This window comes from Dipodomys ordii, unplaced genomic scaffold (assembly GCF_000151885.1).
Source record: "Dipodomys ordii isolate 6190 unplaced genomic scaffold, Dord_2.0 Scaffold10, whole genome shotgun sequence".
Taxonomy (NCBI): Eukaryota; Metazoa; Chordata; class Mammalia; order Rodentia; family Heteromyidae; genus Dipodomys; species Dipodomys ordii.
In genome coordinates, this window is record NW_012267226.1 from 7,946,720 (window position 1) to 7,965,395 (window position 18,676).

Sequence of the window (18,676 nt, forward strand, 5' to 3'; positions counted from 1 at the left end):
CTTACTCTGGACTCCCCTCCCCTCCACCCCCCGCCTCCCCCCCCCCGTCAATCCAAGGGGCATTTGGGTCTACATGTAGGGGGTCTACAGTATGTAGGGGGTCTCCCGTCGGCAGCCTCAGCCGGGTTACAATCAAAGGCAACCATCCACCAATGCTGCCTCCGCCTCGGCTAAACCTTGGCGAGGGTTGGGAGGCTGGTTCCTGAACCACCACCACCGCCCGGACACTCGGAAACCCTCGGAGGACGTCGGCCCGTGCCCCCCCCCCGCCCCGCACGCCCCTGGGTGCCCGTGCCTCACGTCCTGTGTGTCAGTCCTTGTGAATGAATGAATGATGCACACGCACTGGGAAAACTATTCTGCTACTGGGAGGAGGGGGCGCGGCGGGTGACCAAGCCCTCAAGAATGCGTGGAGAATCCGAACGGACTTTCCCGAATCTGTCTTAGTGGAAGCGGCCCGGGCGCGGGGTGCAGGGTCCTTCCCTCCGGGCGGGTCTGCCGCGGGGGGGAGGGTGGGCTCGGTGGGGTTCCCCCCCCAACACTCCGGAGCCCAGCTGCGGGGAGGCCAGGCGCGCCCCGCCCTTCCTTTCGCTTTGGGCTGCGGGCGGTGATTGGCCGCGGGCACTCGGGAAGGCCACGCCCCCTGGCCACGCCCACCGCCCCCGGAGAGCCGAGCGCGCGGACGGGCTGGGGGGGGGGGTCCTCCCCCCGGGCACACTGGAGGAACGCCCTAAAGAGGAGGGGAGAGCGCCCGGGCGCGGGGAGGGAGGGAGAACGGGGACCCGGGGAGCGAGGGAGCTGGGGTAGAGCGAGCCGCAGCCGGCGCTGGCCGAGGGAGCGAGCGAGCGGGCGAGAGGCGGGCGAGGGGGCGAGGGACGCCCGGGAGCGAGCGAGCCAGCCAGCCAGCGGAGACCGCGGAAAGTGTCAGCCTCCCGGGAGACAGCCCGGGCGCGCACGGCCCCGGCCCGGTGCGTGCACAGTCCGCGGGACAGCCGGGGGTTTTACGGAAGAAAGTCGGCATCGCCTCCCCGTCCCCGTCCCGTCCCTGTTCTCTGGTTAAGAATCCTTCCCCCCCTTCCACCTCCCCATTAAAAAGCACCACCACCACCACCACCGCGACAACTGTAACCGCCAAACTTGCGCTCACCCCGCCTGGCCCCTAACTCGTCCCGGATCATGAAGGCGGCCGTCGATCTCAAACCGACTCTTACCATCATCAAGACGGAAAAAGTCGATCTGGACCTTTTCCCTTCCCCGGGTGAGTGGTGATTGCCAAGTGCTCCCCCCCCATTACCCCCCTCCCCTCCCCACCCCAGTTCCAGGGGTCCCCTCACTTTCCCTCCACCGCTCGCTTTCCAGGCAGTTTATTTCTCCCAGGGATGCTGGTGGCAGAGGGAGGGAGGGAGAGAGGGAGAGGCCACAAGGAGGGCTGTTGGTGGCCCAGGACCCTTGGTTTGGGGCATAGTTATTTTATTTTCACAGCTGCGTTTTGCTGAGTGGTGGGAAACAGCTTATAGAATGTCTAGCATCCCCATTTTTTCCCCTCTTCCTCCTTTTAAAATCTCTTCTTTCCGATGCCCCCATTTCTTAATCATAGCAAGAGGACCTGACACTTAAACTTCATGTCTTGCTTTCTGCAGCTTCTAGATTTGGAACTGATGGGAGGGACGGGGCCGGGGCGAAGGGTGGGGGAGCGCAGTTAAAGCTGAGTGGGCTGTCTAACGGGCTGGCCTTCCAGTTCCTTTTCAAATAAAAGTTGCCATCCCAAGCTCCCTTGGGTCGTTGTGGGGTTGATGATGAGGCGGTAGGGAAAGAACTGAAATTATACTTTTTTATTCTGGTATTCATGCAGGTTCCTAATTAGATCCGTGTTTCAAGTTTAGCCCTTTTGGTACCAAAGAGCCTAGAAGAAGGAAAACATCCCAACACCAGACATGACTTGAGTATGTTTAGTTCATAATGTTGCCTTGAAGAGAGAAAAAGAAACTTCATTGTATCATAGACCCAAATTATGGTGCTAAGCAGATGGAATCAACTCCATAGGACTTCTATAGTCTGAGTGGGAATCAATCTGCTTCCCCTGCCATTTCTCCCCCCCCCCTCAGAAAGGAGTGGTTTTGGAAGTGAAAGTATCTAAAAGATAGAGGGAAAAGTCCTGAGTTCTGGAAGAGATTTGTTACATGCACCTCTGTTGTATCTGATTGTCAATAACTAGATGCTGTTGTCTGGCCTTTGCTTCTGTCATAATTAGCTGCCTGCCTTAATCCTTTCTTAGCTTAAACTTCCAATGAAAGTTAAGCTGATACTTTGACAACATTGTGAGGTACTTCAAAAATGTTAAGGGAGGCATTAAGGTCTTGCCCACTCCTTGCCAGTTTCCTAATATGTCAAGATTTCAGGCAGGGGAGAGCAGCTGTGAAGGTTGCATTTGGGGGTTCCAGGGAGCCAGAAGAGGTTCTGTGTGTCACAATTGATCTATACCATACAGAGGAGGAGTGAAAGGATCGTTCACAGCGAAGATCTAAACTTAACTAATAGACTCTTTCTTTAAAAATGGCTTGTTTACATGTGTTGTTATGTGTGTTTATGGGGAAGAGACAGAGTCGGTCATCTGGGAAATATCATGTAGATATGTCAGTTCACATACCTACCATGGATATTTCTTCCTGGCACTGAATAGAGCCCCTGGCAACACATGCTTTCGATCACAGCAAACAGCTGAAGCATGTTCTTCTGGTAATTTAATATTAAATATTAGAGATTTAAAGTATATGGGGCTGTTACTTCAGTTACGGATAAAAATAAGCCCTGGGCAAGTCAGTTTCTTTAGCTTTCCTATCTATAAAATGGGATGGGATGAAGATGGTAAGGCCTAATGCTACTGTCCACATCAACTATAGTATGCATCTTCCTTCCTTTGTACCTTCCCTTCCTTTCTTCCTGCCCTTCCTTCCTTTCTTTCTTCCTTCTTTCCTTCCCTTTTTCCCTTTTCTTTCTTTCTTTCTCTCCCTTTTTCTTTCTCTCTCTTTATCTCTTTCTCTCTCCTTCTCTTTCCTTCTCTTCCTTCTTTCTTTCCTTCCTTCCCTCTTCTCTCTTTCTTCTCTCTCCCTTCCTTCCTTCCTTTTTTCCCTCTTTCTTTTTTTCTTTCTTTCTCTCTTTCTTTTTCTTTCTCTCTCTTTATTGCTTTGTCTCTCCTTCCTTCTCTCCCTCCTTTCTTTCCTTCTTCCTTTCTTTCCTTCTTCCTTCCTTCCTTTCTTTCTTTCTTTCTTTCTTTCTTTCTTTCTTTCTTTCTTTCTTTCTTTCTTTCTTTCTTTCTTCCTTTCTTTCTTTGCCAGTATTGGGACTTCAATTCCAGTCCTGGGTATTTTCTCTTAGATTTCTGTTGTTGTTCAAGGTTGGCTCTCTACTACTTGAGCCACAGATCCGATTTTGGAGTTTGGTGGTTAATCGGAGACAAAAGTGTCACAGTCTTTCTAGCTGGCTCTGGCTTCAAACTGTAACCCTCAGATCTCAACCTCTTGAGTAGCTAGGATAACAAACATGGGCCACCAGAAATGGCTATGATATGTGTCTTTATAAAGGCTTTTGTTGTTGTTGTTCAAAAAAGGTTTCCAAGCCACTGGTCCAGTTTTGTAAGTAATTTTCGATCCAACAGCATTTCAACTTGTCAAAGAAGTCAGACAGTCTTCGGCCATTTATTGTCACGCAGCTTTATTTCTAGCATTTTCAGGGAGGGGAAGGTAAGCGAATAAAGAGTGAAACCTGAAAATACATATAGAACATAATAACGGACTTTTAGCTATTTTTTTGGAGTTCAGTTGCTTCTATGTAAATAATATACGCGTGCCTCAGAAAGGGAACACAAGGGTAAAGAAAAGGTAAGTAGCTTAAGTGACAATGTACAGAAAGCCAGTGGGTAAAGTCAAATGAGTTTCTAACTTCTCAGTACCTATTGTCATGAGGAACGTTACAAGTTGCCTTTGATAGCTCCGCCTAGAAACTTCAGTTAGTATTTACTCTTACAGGTGCAAAGATGGAAGAGCCTTTGGCTGGGGCTGCCTGGTTTTTTACCAGGGGAAGGACAAGACTTTGTCTGAATAGAAATTTGCCAGCAGACCGTAGAGGACATGCGTTTAAAGTTTAACTGCTCACAGTGTGGCTTTGTGTGTCCACAGCTGTGAATTAAATAGTCATCACAATGACTTCTTTGGGTTGCCTGGTTTCTTGTGTGGAGACTACGATTGTGGGAGTGTTAGCTGGCTTCAGCGATTAAACTAGAATTTCCTTTCTCCTCCCCACCTTTCCTAGTTTGGTCAAAGAGAAGCAGTAAGGAAGTAGAGTCCAAACAGGAGTCAATAGGCCTAGAATATTTGCCCACCTATGTAGCTAAGACATGCTCATGAGCCTTTAGTATTCATTTTTTTCTTTTGTGCTGGTACTAGGGTTTGAACTTCAGGGCTGTGCTGTATTTTAGCTTTTACGTTGACGGATAATATCCCTCTACTACTTGAACTACAGCTCCCTTTCTAGCCTTTTGGTGGTTAAGTGGAGATAAGAGTCTCACAGATTTTCCTGTCCAGGCTGATTCCAAAACTCAACGCTCAGATCTCAGCTGCCAAAATAAGGAATAGGTAGGATTATAGGCGTGTGCCCTGTGTGCCTGATTCTTTATTCACTGTTATTCTTTATTGAGATCTTAGAGGATTTTTGACATTATTACATACCAAATTATCATACACTGTGAAATAACCTTGACATTGAATTTCCCACGTAAGTGTGAAGTAGAATATTATTCTATCTGATTGTACTGTGTTTGATCTTAAATAGGCTCAAACCTAACATGGTCATTGAGTAGTTTCTGGTTTTTTCCTTGGTGTGGAGTTGGCTGAGAAGGGGCTGAGACTACCAAGGCTGGGTGCCAAAGCAAACACATTCCCAAGCCACTTCATTTTTCTCTCCTTCCCCATTCCATTCTACCTTCTGGGTGATATGAATCAGCGCTCTAAGTTCTAATTCTGGACTTTTATCCATTAATGAGACTAAAAGGGCCATCCATCCCTAAACCCCATCCCACTCTAGCAGAGTTGGTTCTTCCAATGGAGATCTTTATTGCCTTTAGCAAGGGAACAAACCTTTGTCCTTTCTCAGTGTAGACATGAAAGGATTGAGCTGCCAGGCCTGTCAGGATTACTTGCTCACTGTGTGCCCTGATCCCCACTGACCATGCTCTGTTTGTGACAAAAGAAAGACTCCTGTGGTTCAGAGCAGGGACTCTAGAGTCAGACCAGGTGATCACTTAGTTACTGTGTTGACTTGGGGTAAATTACTTAACATCTCTGTATTCTAGTTTGTGCAAGTGTAATATTACTCAATGTGAACACATGAATTTGTGCAAAATCTTAACACAGCACTGTCATGGATTCTGCTGAAGAGTCCATTCAAAGGCATATCAATAAAGATGACCCTGATCAATAACAGGACTTTCAGTGGCACCCTTGAAAGGTTTGATAGGGAGGTATTGTGGCTACATCACATGCACTGCCCAAATCTATTGTTTGAGAGTGCACAGAGGAGAAACTTAAGACTTGCTTGCTTCACTGAGACCTTGTGCCAACCAAGATTCATGCTTGCTCCAGAAAGCAAGCGTGGTGAGCAGATAATTTTGAGTATCTTGAGGGCTGACAGGCCAGGGGTTGGTCAGTTATCTTGGGCAATACAGACTGACATTGTTACCTCAGAGCAGGAAGTCCACTGAGTGTGTGGATGAGGGGGACATTTTCAGGGTTGATGGAGAACTAGTTTTTTCCATGATGCACGATTGAGAAATGCATCATGTTTCGTTATTATAAAATAGCCTTCATTTTATTTATTTGGTTGGCAAAACTTACATTCCTGGCATTTTTGGACAGTTTGTGTTGCTGTGTCTTTTTTGGGAGGGGGGAGGTCCTGTGTAATTTTTTTTCTCCTTCTTAAAGAGCCCAGACCACATTGTAGGAACATCATCTTCTCCTAGAAGCCAATGTAACCTATGGTCAAGTTCCCAAACCCTGGTTTGCTCCACTGGGTCCCATCAGTTTCTCTGCTGGTTAGTGTAGATCAAGGAATTTCCAGGAAAGAGTCTCCCCGTTTCAAAGAGTGTGGTAGATAATTCTCCACTAGCTATCGTGTAATTACAGACAGTTCTCTGGTCTGCAGACATGAATAACCCATGGCTGTGGTGGCATTCCATGGGCTTGATTGAAAGATGGACTCTTGCCATGGAAAAGTTATAGGAATCCTTCTGAAAGATGTATTGAGCTTGCATTGTGTGTTGGCCGTGTTCATAGAAAAGAGCCCCCTTTCACACATCTTGCTTGCTGTGGGGAAAGTATTATTACTCCTATGTTTTCAGATGAAGAAAATGATATGCAGAGCAGTGCTTTGAATCACATTAGTAACTAATGAGATAGAGCAGGGATGGTTTTTTATTTTTATTTTTTCACCTAAAGTTTAAAGTAGGGTGTTATTCTTATGAACTTTGCAAACTAAAACCTGATTGTAGCCGGGGGGCTGGTGGCCCACAGCTGTAACTCAGTAGGTTGAGATCCAGAGGATCACTGTTCATTGCCAGCCTGGAAAGAAAAGTCCTCTGGATTCTAAAATATCAACAAACAGCTGGGCTGGAAGCATCTAGATACATTGCTTAAGAAGCTTAAGGGGCTGGGCCACACTGACCTTGGGTTGTGTCCGGAGTGCTAGGATTCTTGTGATTGTCCTCCAGATATTCTTAGCTCTTACAGGTAGAAAGGATTATATTCCCTTCCAAGGCTAATGTGCCAGGACCTAGGCACCATCTTTAGCTTTTGCACTCAAAGCTAGTGCTCTAGCACTTGAGCCATAGCTCCATTTCTAGCCATTTTAGTGGCTAATGGGAGATGAGAGTCTCACAGACTTTCTTGCCTGTGTTGGCTTCAAACTGCCATCCTCAGATCTCAGCCTCCTGAGTAGCTAAAATTATGAGCGGGAGCCACAGGAGCCCGGACAACGTTGCAACTTTTTTCAAGCCTCTGGATCCTGCCCGTTTTACCTCCTTTATCACTGATGCCTCTGTGCTCCAATTCTGGCTGGGGAAAGATGGAAGACTGGCAGAGGGGTTCATTTTCTGATGACATGCTTGATGTGTAATTTTCCGGCTCACAAAGAGGCTGAGGGAACACAGAAAACAAATTCTATTTTTTTCTCCCTAAAATTTCAGGGTTGTTTTGAGTCTGTTTCATATGTTAGGGAACACCACTTAGCACTTAGCGTGCTCATGGGGTAAGGGAGGGAAAGACAGCCCCAAAGGCAAGTGGCTAATGGAGAACAGACTCCTGTCTTCTCTGTGGCCAAGCTGGTGGTTCCCTTATCATGACCCATGGGGAGTGTTTTCCCCAAAGATTAGCATCCTTAGGGAATTTGTGCATGAGCAACATGATGATCATCTACTGTTCATGTCTGTGTGTGTATCTGTGTGTGTCTATGTATCTGTGTGTCTGTGGGTGGTGTGCTGGTACTGGCACTTGAACTCAGAGCCTGGGTGCTGTTCCTTAGCTTTTTCTACTCAAGGATGGTGCTCTATTACTTGAGCCATAACCCCACTTCCAGCTTTTGGGTGGTTTATTGGAGAGAAGAGTCTTATGAACTTTCCTGCCCCAGGCAGCTTTTGAAGCCTCCTGAGTAGTTCGGGTGAACTGCTGGTACTCGACTAGTCTTAATACCTTGAATATATTTTTATTTGGTTGCTCTATCTTGGCACACCACTCTCATTGCTCTGCTTAGAAGGAATGTCTGTGAGGATTTGCTGCTGTGCCATTATGTTCTAGGCTGCTCTTTGCTCATGGGTGTTGTTCTTAACCCAGGGTTAGGAATGTCAAGGTGATTTTCAAATCTATGCCTTTTTACTTGTCATGTGACTCTAGTTAATTCTTTGCTTTTTTCCCTGCCCTCCCCAGCACCAGTAGGCTAATTCTACTTGGCTGGTTTTAGTGACCTTTTCTTTTTAATTGTATGGTTTATAATCTTTAAGCAAAAAGAATTGGTCTCTATTGTAGGTTGTGGTAGGTCTGATTGTATTGGCAGAAAGCCATGCTTACAGATCGACCAAAAATATTGCAGTGTGAGCCGTAAATATTTATTATTTGGCCAACTCTGTCATATTTCCCAGGTTCTTTCCAGTGGGCTTGAAGTCAAAACTGTCACTTGGCACTCCAAATGTGACTCTTGTTCGCTGCCCACACAACTTTTCTCAGCTGCCTTTTTTTTTTCTGGAACTTTCAGTTTTGTCTCTGAGAGTTGGTTGTAAAACAATGATTCAGAAAATGCTTTTAGACCCAAGTAACCCTGGGAATACCATCCAAGGAGCAATATCGATAATACCACAGAACAGCAAGTTATCCATGGGGACTTGTTAGCAGGTGGGGTCACCCTACTTACACACTAAATTTGGACCATCAAATGCTTGTACTCTCTCAGTGGCTAATCTTGGGGTTATGCCATCCAAAGTAAGCAAAGAGAACTGGATGAAGAATTTGAAGCATTTTAAGTTTAGCATGGTTTTCCCCAACCATGAGTTATATTTTAAATTCATTGTTGATTCATATCATAATTTTGCTTAGAGCCTGAGAAACAACTCAAAATCAACCTCAAACAAGTTCACACCAAGCATTTGAAACCTCTAAGGTACTTTAGGTAGCTGTGGTAGCCGTTATTTCTTGGGGTGGTGGTGGTGATGGTGCTGGTATTGGGGTTTGAACAGAGCTTGGGTTCTGTTCCTCAGCTTTTTTACCCAAGGCTGATGCTCTGCCACTTGAGCCACAGCTTCACTTCTGACTTTCTAGTGGTTCCTTGGAAATAAGTCTCATGGCTTGGGACTTTGACTCTCAGATCTCAGCCTCCTTAGTAGCAAGGATTACAGGTGTGTGCCCCCAGCACCTGGCTAGTAATTATTTTTTGCTTTGCAAAGTTCTGCAGAAGAACCATGAATGTTTTGCATACTTTGTGTGTGTGTGTGTGTGTGTGTGTGTGTGTGTGTGTGTGTGTTTGTATGGTGTTTATGTGTGTCTGCTTTTATGTTCACACGAATGAATAAATGAACTTTTGAATTGGAAGGAAGTGTCACTATTACATAAGTGAAGACAATTAAATTTTTTGTTTTGTTTGACTGTATATTCAAGATGAGACATTTTACAGTTGAAGTAAGAAGGGACAAAAGAAACAATTTTTTCCCCATTAAACAATGTAGATGAAACAAAGAAACAAAAATACACTACAAGCCTTTAGTGTGTTCAATTGCAACATTGTGTTTTTGGCTAAAAAAAATAAGAGGGGAGAAGGACAGGCAGAGTACTAATAAAAGATCTAGTAGAAGGATAAAAGAGCAAGAGGACCCTTTTAGAAAGAAATGAAAGAATTTAAGAGGATTTTCCGTAGGCTTTGGGAAGGTCTCCATCAGGGCAAGGTACTGCGTTTGACTGACTGGACTTCTGCTCTTAGGTAGCCAGATGTGCAGATATGGGCCTGTTGTCTTTGCTGTTTGTGTGGCCATTTCTAATACTTGAAACCCCTCCTGGGCTGATAGCTGGTCAGAATAGTTCAGATATTATCTTCTGTGTGTTCTAGGCACTTCTGTGGCTAAAAGTGCAAGAATACCAGTGTTTGAATTTAGGAAAATATGTGCGTTTTCTGCTGGGTGGACTCTCTATTCTAACAGTTCTAGGCTGGAACTCTTGTGGGCCAGCTTTGTGGAGACTAAAAGCATTTGTGAAGCATTTGAAGGAGATTAGAAGAATAGACAAAGGGCCTCCAGGGCCAGTAGTTATGCCTATGATTCTAGCTACTCAGGAAGCTGAGATTTCAGGATTTTGGTTCAAAACCAACCCAGGCAGGAAAGTCCATGAGACTTTGATCTCTAATTAGCTAGCAGAATGGCTAGAAATGGAGCTTGTTGCTTAAGTGCCAGAGCATCAGCTTTGAGCAAAAAGCTAAGTGCCAGTGCCCAGACCTCTGAGTTCAAGCCCCAGCATCCTCCCACCCCCACCCCCAGAGAGAACAGAGAAAGGAATGTTTTAGATATAGAACATCATATGAAAAGAATACTAAATTTAAAATGAAAGAAAGGCAGGTGCTGGTGGCTCATGCCTATAATCCTGGCAACTCAGGAGGCTGAGATCTGAGGATCATAGTTCAAAGCCAGAAAGTCCATGAGACTCTTGTCTCCAATTAACCACCAAAACCCTGGAAGTGGCACTGTGACTCCAAGTGGTAGAGTGCTAGCTTTGAACAAAAAAGCCCAGGGACAGCACCCAGGCCCTGAGTTCAAACCCCTTGACTGACAAAAAGAAAAGAAAGAAAGGAGGCTTAAACCAATATGAAGGCCAAGTTCCAGGTTATTGGAAAAGAGAAAAAGAAATTGGTGTAGGGCCAGGACCCACGACAAAGCTTATGGGATCTCAGGATGGTTTTTGCCTTTGAAAGTAGGTAGGTTAAGGACAGAGTCCTGGTGTTGAGTAGGTTTATAAGACTGATGATTCTTTTTTTTCTTCATTATTTTCCCTCCCACTCAAACTGTTAGTTGTTAAAACCTCCATATCAGTTTATCAGAATAGGCGTTAAACCTCAGAGAACATGACAAAATCAATCAGGTACCCTTTTTTTTGAGGTTCAAATGGAAAATAACTTAGTTTAGGCATGGGTATCTCTTGAAGTTGTTGTTTGTAGGTAATTTTTTAAAAGTCTTTAGGAACCTTTACTATGCACCAGGTGCTGTTTCTGTTTTAAGTGATATTTCTGTGCAACTTCAGTTTTGTGCTATGGTAATTTTTTTGCTATTAATATTCAAATAAGAATGTATTGTGTATATGATTGTGTGTGTGAGAGTGTGTGCTAGTACTGGTGCTTGAACTCAGCCTGGATGCTGTCTTTTAGCTTTTTATACTCAAGGTTGGAGTTCTACTACTTGGGCCACGGCTCTACTTTCAGCTTTTTAATGATTCATTGTAGATAAGAGTCTCATGAGCTTTTATGCACAGGCTGGATTTGAACTGGGATCCTGAGATCTTAGCCTTTGTAATCTAGTTATGATTTCAGGCATGAGCCACCAGCATCCACCTGATTTTGATACTTTTGTGAGAAGTTTGCAGGAAAAATTTTTAATGGCAGAATTTCCATGTGACTAATTTACCTACTCCTTGAATTTCTGCAATTGTTCTATTTGATATTCCTTGCGTACTATTTAATTTAATTCTATACACAATACATAGTATATCTTACATCATCCAGATTCTAATAAGTGCACACTGCAATGAGGAATCAGGAATGGTAAGTAGCATAGTAAGTAGTATAGTATAGTAGCAATTATTACTGGATCTTAAATAAGTAGAGGGACTTTTCTGGGGCTCATCATTGGTTGGAGAGGAAGGAGGCTTTGTTCTAAGCCGTGACTTTGTCTGTATTTGTGTGACTTTGGGAACTTTCATTTATTCTGAACTTCATTTTTCATCATCAGGCAAATAAATGACCTGGAGAAGGTACCTACAAAGGTTCTCCTAATATTTACTTTTTATGGATTTTGATAAAATTTTTTGGTGCCATTTCTGGGACTTGAACTTAGTCTAAGGCACTGTCCTTGAGTGTTTTTTTTTTTTTTTTTTTGGGTCCAGTCGTGGGGCCTGAACTCTGGGCCTGGGCGCTGTCCCTCAGCTCTTCAGCTCAAGGCTAGCACTCTACCACTTGAGCCACAGCGCCACTTCTGGCTTTTTTCTTTTTGCTTATGTGGTGCTGAGGAATCAAACCCAGGGCCTCATGCATGCAAGGCAAGCGCTCTACCACTGAGCCACCTTCCCAGCCCTGTCCCTGAGGTTTTATAGCTCAAGACTAGTGCTCTACCACTTGAGCCACAGCTCTACTTCCACTTCCAGCTTTTTGATGGTTAAATGGAGATAGGAATCTCATGGACTTTCCTTCCCAGGCTAGCTTTGAACAGAAATCAGCCTTGTGAGTGGCTAGGATTACAGGTATGAGTCATGGTTGCTCGGCAGGCTTTTAATAATATTTTAAATAACTAAGGCTCCAAAAGAGCACAGTGTTACTTAAGAGGTAGACAAGCACTGGTAGCTCAAGCCTGCAATCCTAGCTACTCAGGAGGCTGAGATCTGAGGTATGTGGTTTGAAGCCATCTTGGGCAGAGAATGTTGTGAGACTCTTACCACCAATTAACTTCAGAAAACTGGACATTGAAGTGTCCCTCAAATGTTAAAACACAATCTGAAGCAAGAATGCAAGCAAGAGCTTGAGTCAGACTTGTCTGCCACCAAAAAGAAACAAACAAAAAGAAGAGGGGACAAATCCTAAGGTGTATGATAGTAACCACGGGGAATTGAGGCACATCTGGAAAAGGCAGCTTTTCCACAGAGAGAGGTGATGGAAAACTGAATGCAGCTCTCTGTATGGTATTTTTTTTTTGATGGTCCTGGTCCTAGAATTCTGTTTTATTTTTAAAAATTTTTTATTGTGAAAATACCATACAGAGGGGTTACAATTACATGGGCAAGTTAATGAGTACATTTCTTTCTTATCAAGCATAGTTGCCTCCTCCTTAGTTTCCCCTTCCCATCCCTTCCCATCCTGCCCCCCTCCCCCCCGCCAAAGTTGTAAAGTTCATTTTTGGACATAACGACTTGTACATCTCATTGTTGCAATGGGTCCACCTGTATCCCTATTTAAACGATTTGTTTTTGCCCTTCCCCTCCACAAAGTATACCAACATCAAATACAATGAAAGCAGGTGTTTTACTGTGGGGGAGGGACATACAAAGCAACAAAGAAATCATCTTATAAATAAGTTAGAAACAATCGCAAGTAAGAAAAAAATTTGAATACTTATCTTGGGGTTCATTTCACCTAACATCAACTTTTCTGCTTGACTCAGACATATACTAGTTATTGCAAATAAGGGAAACCATGGGACCTATGTTTCTTTGGGCCTGGCTTACTTCACTTAATATAATTTTTTCCAAGCCTTTCCATTTCCTAACAAATGGGGCAATGTCATTCTTTCTGATGGAGGCATAGAATTCCATTGTGTATATATACCACATTTTCTTGATCCATTCATCTCCTGAGGGGCATCTGGGTTGGTTTCATATCTTAGCTATGGTAAATAATGCTGCAATAAACATAGTTGTGCTGGTAGCTTTAGTATGGTCTTGTTTGTGATCATTTGGGTAAATGCCCCAAAGTGGGATTGCTGGGTCATAGGGGAGCTCTATGTGGAGTCTTTTGAGGAACCTCCATACTGCTTTCCACAGTGGTTGAACAAGTTTACATCCTGGGCCTTGAATTCTATGCCTGGGTGCCACCCCTAAGCACCTTTTGCCCAAGGCTTGCACTCTACCATTTGAGTTCCAGTCTCACTTCTGGTTTTTTCTGTGATTAATCAGCAGAGATAAGAGTCTGACAGACTTGTTTGCCCAGGTTGGCTTTGAACTGTGATTCTCAAATCTCAGCCACCCAAGTAGCTAGGATTACAGGTGTGGTCATTTCTAAATGCATTGTCTTGGGATGACACTGAACTTCCCTCTTGGTCACACCTCCCTCCCTCTAGGTCTCCTAGCCTTCCACACTTCCTTTCTACATAAGCTTATGCTCCCACCAGCATATAGTGGCTCCTGTTCAGGGTCTGAGCTAGAGGAAGAAGATGGAGGCTTAGGAGTTCTGGGAAGTGGCGCAGCCAAGCCCAGCTGCATCCTCAGGCTTGAGCGTGATGGCTGAGTAATGAGTTATTTCATCAAAGCTGCCCCTTTTCGTTGTTCTACTCTGTTGAGAAACAGTTCCCTCCTGTAGTAGGAATGCATTCTGCTGGGAGCTACGCTGTGTACCTCTTCCTGACAGGCCAGTGAGTCAAGGCCTCTACCGCCTGTCTATATACTGGGAAGGGCCCCGGGCCTGCACGATGAGGGGCTGGCCACAGATGGTGTCTGGGCAGCTCCATGATAACCCTTCACAGGCACTGCCTGTTAGTGGGATCAGGGACAGGCGAGGTGCCACCTGCTTTCGGCTTGTGGGCCATCCAGGAAGCTACAATTGTGCTTGGGTGTGGTAAACATTCCCCCCCTACCCCCAATTCTAAGGCGTTGCCCTGTTTTTATCTGAAATCTCTTTTTATTGATGTCTTTTTCCCCCCTTTATTTGGAGAAAGATCTGTCCTAGTTAATCTTTGTCTGTGAGAAGCAAGGACCTAAACTCAGCAAGCCAGGCTTTACTTTGGGGTGGGGTGGGGTTGGAGTGGAAGAGAAATGGCCATGTGCTAGGTGGAACTTACCAAGGAACTACTGCTTATCCCTGAACTGCTCATCTTTCCTTTGTTGTTGTGTTTTTGCTAATTTTTCTGGTTTGTTTTTGTTTGCTGACTTTTGTACCAAGAACCTCATTGTGTGTGTGTGTGTGTGTGTGTGTGTGTGCGCGCGCGCACGCATGCGCGCGCATCAGTCCCTGAGTTTTTTTGCTCAAGGCTAACACTCTACCATTTGAGTCATGGTTCCACTTCCAGCTTTTGTTTTTTCATTTGTTTTGTTTTTTGTTTTTGTGGGGGTTTTTTTTGGTGGTAAATTGGAGCAAACAGTTTCATGGACTTGCCTCTCTGCGCTGGCTTCACACTGCTATCCTTAGATCTCAGCCTCCTGAGTAGCTAGGATTACAGGCATGCACCACCACCAGTGCCTAGCTAAGAACCTCATTCTTTTACCCTAACCCATAATAGTTAAAGCATGATTCCCCATTTGCAGATGAAGAAATCCAGAGAGGAAGACCTTGTCCCAGGTGGGGGACTTGCTGAGTGGAGGAGTTTAGATTCAAACACATCCAGCTGTAGCCAACAACCCTACAATTGTGTCTGATGTCTTCCTTTCCTGGAATATTTGGCTATTTGTTGAATTTGGGTGAAACATTAAGATCTGTGGAGAATCTTGTTCACCAACCCATCTTAATATTTGCTTCGAACCTGGTAGGGCAGTGAGATTTGACAGGTGACTTCACCACCTTGAAGCTCCCAGGATTCCCTGTGTAGGGAAGTACAGAGCCATGACACCAACTAACTCTCCCAAGGGTATGTGATCCAAAAGTGGCAAAGTTAGGAGGCAACATCAGAATTCACCAAATGCCCCGTGTTCAGGCACACACATACACTTAGCTGATGATAGTAAATGGTAGCCAGGGATAGAGAAGCCCACTAGGTATTTGCTTCTCTTTTGCTAGAGGTAGACATCCTCTACATGTTTTATTTATATTTAATGAGTCCTCCGCAGCTGGCAGAGGTGGAACTTTGAACAGGTGACCGGGAACCCTGTGCTGTGGGATCAGGGTATGTGGCAGAGGGATTCACAACAAGCTATTGGTCAGACTTAAATAGTATGGCAAGTTTGTTCCTTCTCAAGAAACAAAAGGAAATGTCATTATATCAAGTTACCTCTCAGACTGGGAGAGAAATACAGAATCTCCCTTTGGGAAAGTTGAACTTTGACCTAAAGTGCTCTCTCTCTCTCCTTCCTTCCTTCCTTCCTTCCTTTTTCTTTCTCTCTCTTTCTTTCTTTCTCTTTCTCTCTCCCTCTCCCCCCTCTCTCCTTCTCCTCCTCCTCTCTCTCTCTCAATCTCTCTCTCTCCTTCCCCCCCTTTTTGGGGACAGAGGCTTGAACTCAGGGCCTCTCATGCTCTCATTGGGCTTTTCTTCACTCAAGGTTGGCACTTTACCACTTGAATCACAGCTCTATTTCTGGCTTTCTGGTGGTTAATTGGAGATAAGAGTCTCAGGGACTTGCCTGCTCATCTAGCTTTGAATTACAATCCTCAGATCTTAGCCTCCTGAATACCTAGGGTTATAGGTGTGAGCCACCAAATAGCTCTTTTTCTTTTTCTTTTAAAGCATTTTGAAAAGAATTCTCCAATCTCTGCCTGCACTGAACATATGACTGTGCCTCAAATGATGCTTTTTAGCAGAAGTTCATCTTTATGATAGCAAGAATGATAGGTAGCTAGAAGACTGTCTGGGAAAAGCAAAACAGAAACAAAAAGAATATTTTGAGTCTTCCAGTGGATGTCATGGGCAAGAACTATGTAAGAACTAGTGAGTGCTTTGAGCTTTTCCTTTGTTTCCATTTGAGATAGAGGGCCTTCGCTATGGTGAAGAGTTGAGCAGAGTTGCATTGGATTACCTCCATGGTACAATGTGTTGTTTTGAGCAATAAAAGCAGGCCTCACTCCCACCCCACCTTGTTTCCGTCATGCTGGAAGCCAGAGCATTCCAAAGCCAAATGACAGGTTGTTAGCCCGACAAGAACTCCCTTGGTGTGGTACTGTTTTCCTTGCCAAGTAGGTGTAAATCCCCAGTAGCCATTGGTGCCAGAGGCCCTTCTGGATTATGGGGCAAGAAGGGAGTGGGAATGGGAAGCCACGGGTGGCTCATCTGATTATAAGCAAAGAGGTGGTGAGAAGAGTTTTAAGCCTGGAATTTTGCAATCTGAGCATTCACTTAATTCTTGGTAGGGAAATTGTAGAGCTCATGAAGTCGGTCTTAGTAGGGCCACACCGAGTGTCTTCCCCTTACCTTGGGGTTTAGTTTCTGGCTTAGGGCTCTCCACTTTGGGATACTTTGGGTGCCAGGCCTGAAGGGTCCTTTGTTTTTAGCCTTTGCTTGGCTTTGAACAGTTTCTATGTGGTCCACTAAGCAAGTGTGCATAGGTAGTCTGCTGCCCGTGTGACATTCAAGACTCTTGAGACTGCTTTTCCTGGAACTGCTGGATGAATGTTCAGTATTGTTGTGGTATCCTACTTGAAGGAATTTTCTCCTAGTAAATGAGCTACCTTTCTTTGGGAGACAGTGGGAGAGTTAATGAGTTCACACAGAGTCATTGAGGAAGTAAGGAGTGTTCTTTAATTAGTGGGAAATGCACCCTGATTCTAAATACACATGAACCTCTCCAGGGCGAGTCCTATGTCTCTAAGCATCCTTGATTTTAGAGATTAAAAAGTGCAGTCTTATACCGTCCTTGTTTCCTAATGGAAATCAAATGTTTGTCAGAATTTCCAGGTGAATTTTTTTTTTTTTGCTGGTCTTGACACCTATCTTTTGTCTGAGGTACAAAGACTAAGAAGTGACACTTTTTTAGAGGACTTACTAGGTGTCAGGTACGTTGCAAGATTCTTTACAGAAACAGTCATATTCTTTCATTGATGTTGCTGTGTTCTGCCCTGTTGTGTGTATACAGAATTGAGTCTCAGAAAGGTTCAGATAATTTTCCAAAGGCCATAGAGCTTCAAAGTCAGAATTTTCTACTAAGCCAGAGGCACTGGTGGCTCACACCTGCTACTCAGGGGGCTGAGATCTTCAATTTGAAGCCAGCCTTGGCAGGAAAGTGTGAGACTCCTACCTCCTATTAACCACCAGAAAACCAGAAATGGCACCGTAGCTCAAAGTGCTATCCTTGAGGGAAAAAGCTCAAAGATAGATCTTAGGCCCTGAATTCAAAGCCCATGACTTACACACACACACACACACACACACACACACTCACACACGCACACACACATTTTGCACTAAGATATTTTAATTTTTTTAAACTATCTTTAATTAGATAAAGGAGGCCCAAAGTGGCTTCAATTCACCATATCAATTTATGACTGCAAGGCATCTTGATCAGTGTCAGCCCTTCTGTTTTCCCTGGTCTCTCTCAACTCCATTCATCCTCTCAAGAGACTTGGTTCCATTTTTTACATATATACATTGAGTATTTTGGTGGTATTCACTCACCTTCTCTCAAGATATTTCTTAATTACATTATCTTGCCTACTTAGGCTTATTGGAAGAGAAAACATGCAATGTTTTTGCAAAAGGACTTGATTCCTGGGACATTATTTTGGGACAGTTTTAGAATGGACATTACTGTCAGGGTTAGTAAGAAAATATGTAATTTATTGATAAATATTTACTAACATAGGGATGTGTGATAGGGGAAAAAGGGAAAAATCACATAATTTCTTCTGTGCATTTTCAAGTCCACGATGGACAGGTGAACAAGGTCTTTTGTTGTTGGTGGTGGTGGTGGTAGTCATGGGGCTTGAACTCTGGGCTTGGGCGTGGTCCTTGGGCTCTTCAGTTCAAGGCAAGCGCTCTACCACTTGAGCCACAGCACTACTTCTGGTTCTCTAGTGGTTTCTTTGAGATCAGAGTCTCATGGACTTTCCTGCCCAGGCTGACTTTGAACGGTGATCCTCAGATCTCAGCCTCCTGAGTAGCTAGGATAACAGGCGTGAGCCACCGGCGCCCGGCCTGCAAGTTCTTATTAAACTTACTGAACTTGGAGGTGGAACTGGGGTTTAGTCCCCCATGTTCTAGTTTGGAAAATCGAGGAATGAAGTGAGAACCCCATCCATGCCAGAGAATTTTCTAGGGAGGCGACATGCACCTACATAGTGTAGGCCTTGAGGCCACTTAAGGCAATAAGAATGTTTGTAGAAAAATAAACATGCATGGAATGCATCAACAGCTACATGGCAGACCTGGAATTAACCTCTGATTCAGTGAGTTTTTTTTTTTTTTTTTTTACTAACAGCTTGGCGCCAGTGGTTCACCACTTGTAATCCTAACTACTCAGAAGACTGAGATCTGAGA

At 44.5% G+C, this 18,676-nt stretch overlaps 1 protein-coding gene across 1 annotated transcript in view; it reads left to right on the forward strand.

Annotated features, from left to right (window-relative positions):
- The first annotated feature begins 814 nt into the window (after positions 1-814).
- Positions 815-18,676, forward strand: part of Ets1 (v-ets avian erythroblastosis virus E26 oncogene homolog 1) — a 76,766-nt gene continuing 58,904 nt past the window's right edge. The window contains exon 1 of the mRNA XM_013009680.1: positions 815-1,258. Within this exon, the coding sequence (XP_012865134.1) occupies positions 1,177-1,258 (82 nt within the window). The 5' untranslated portion in view covers positions 815-1,176. The remainder of the gene's footprint in view (positions 1,259-18,676) is intronic.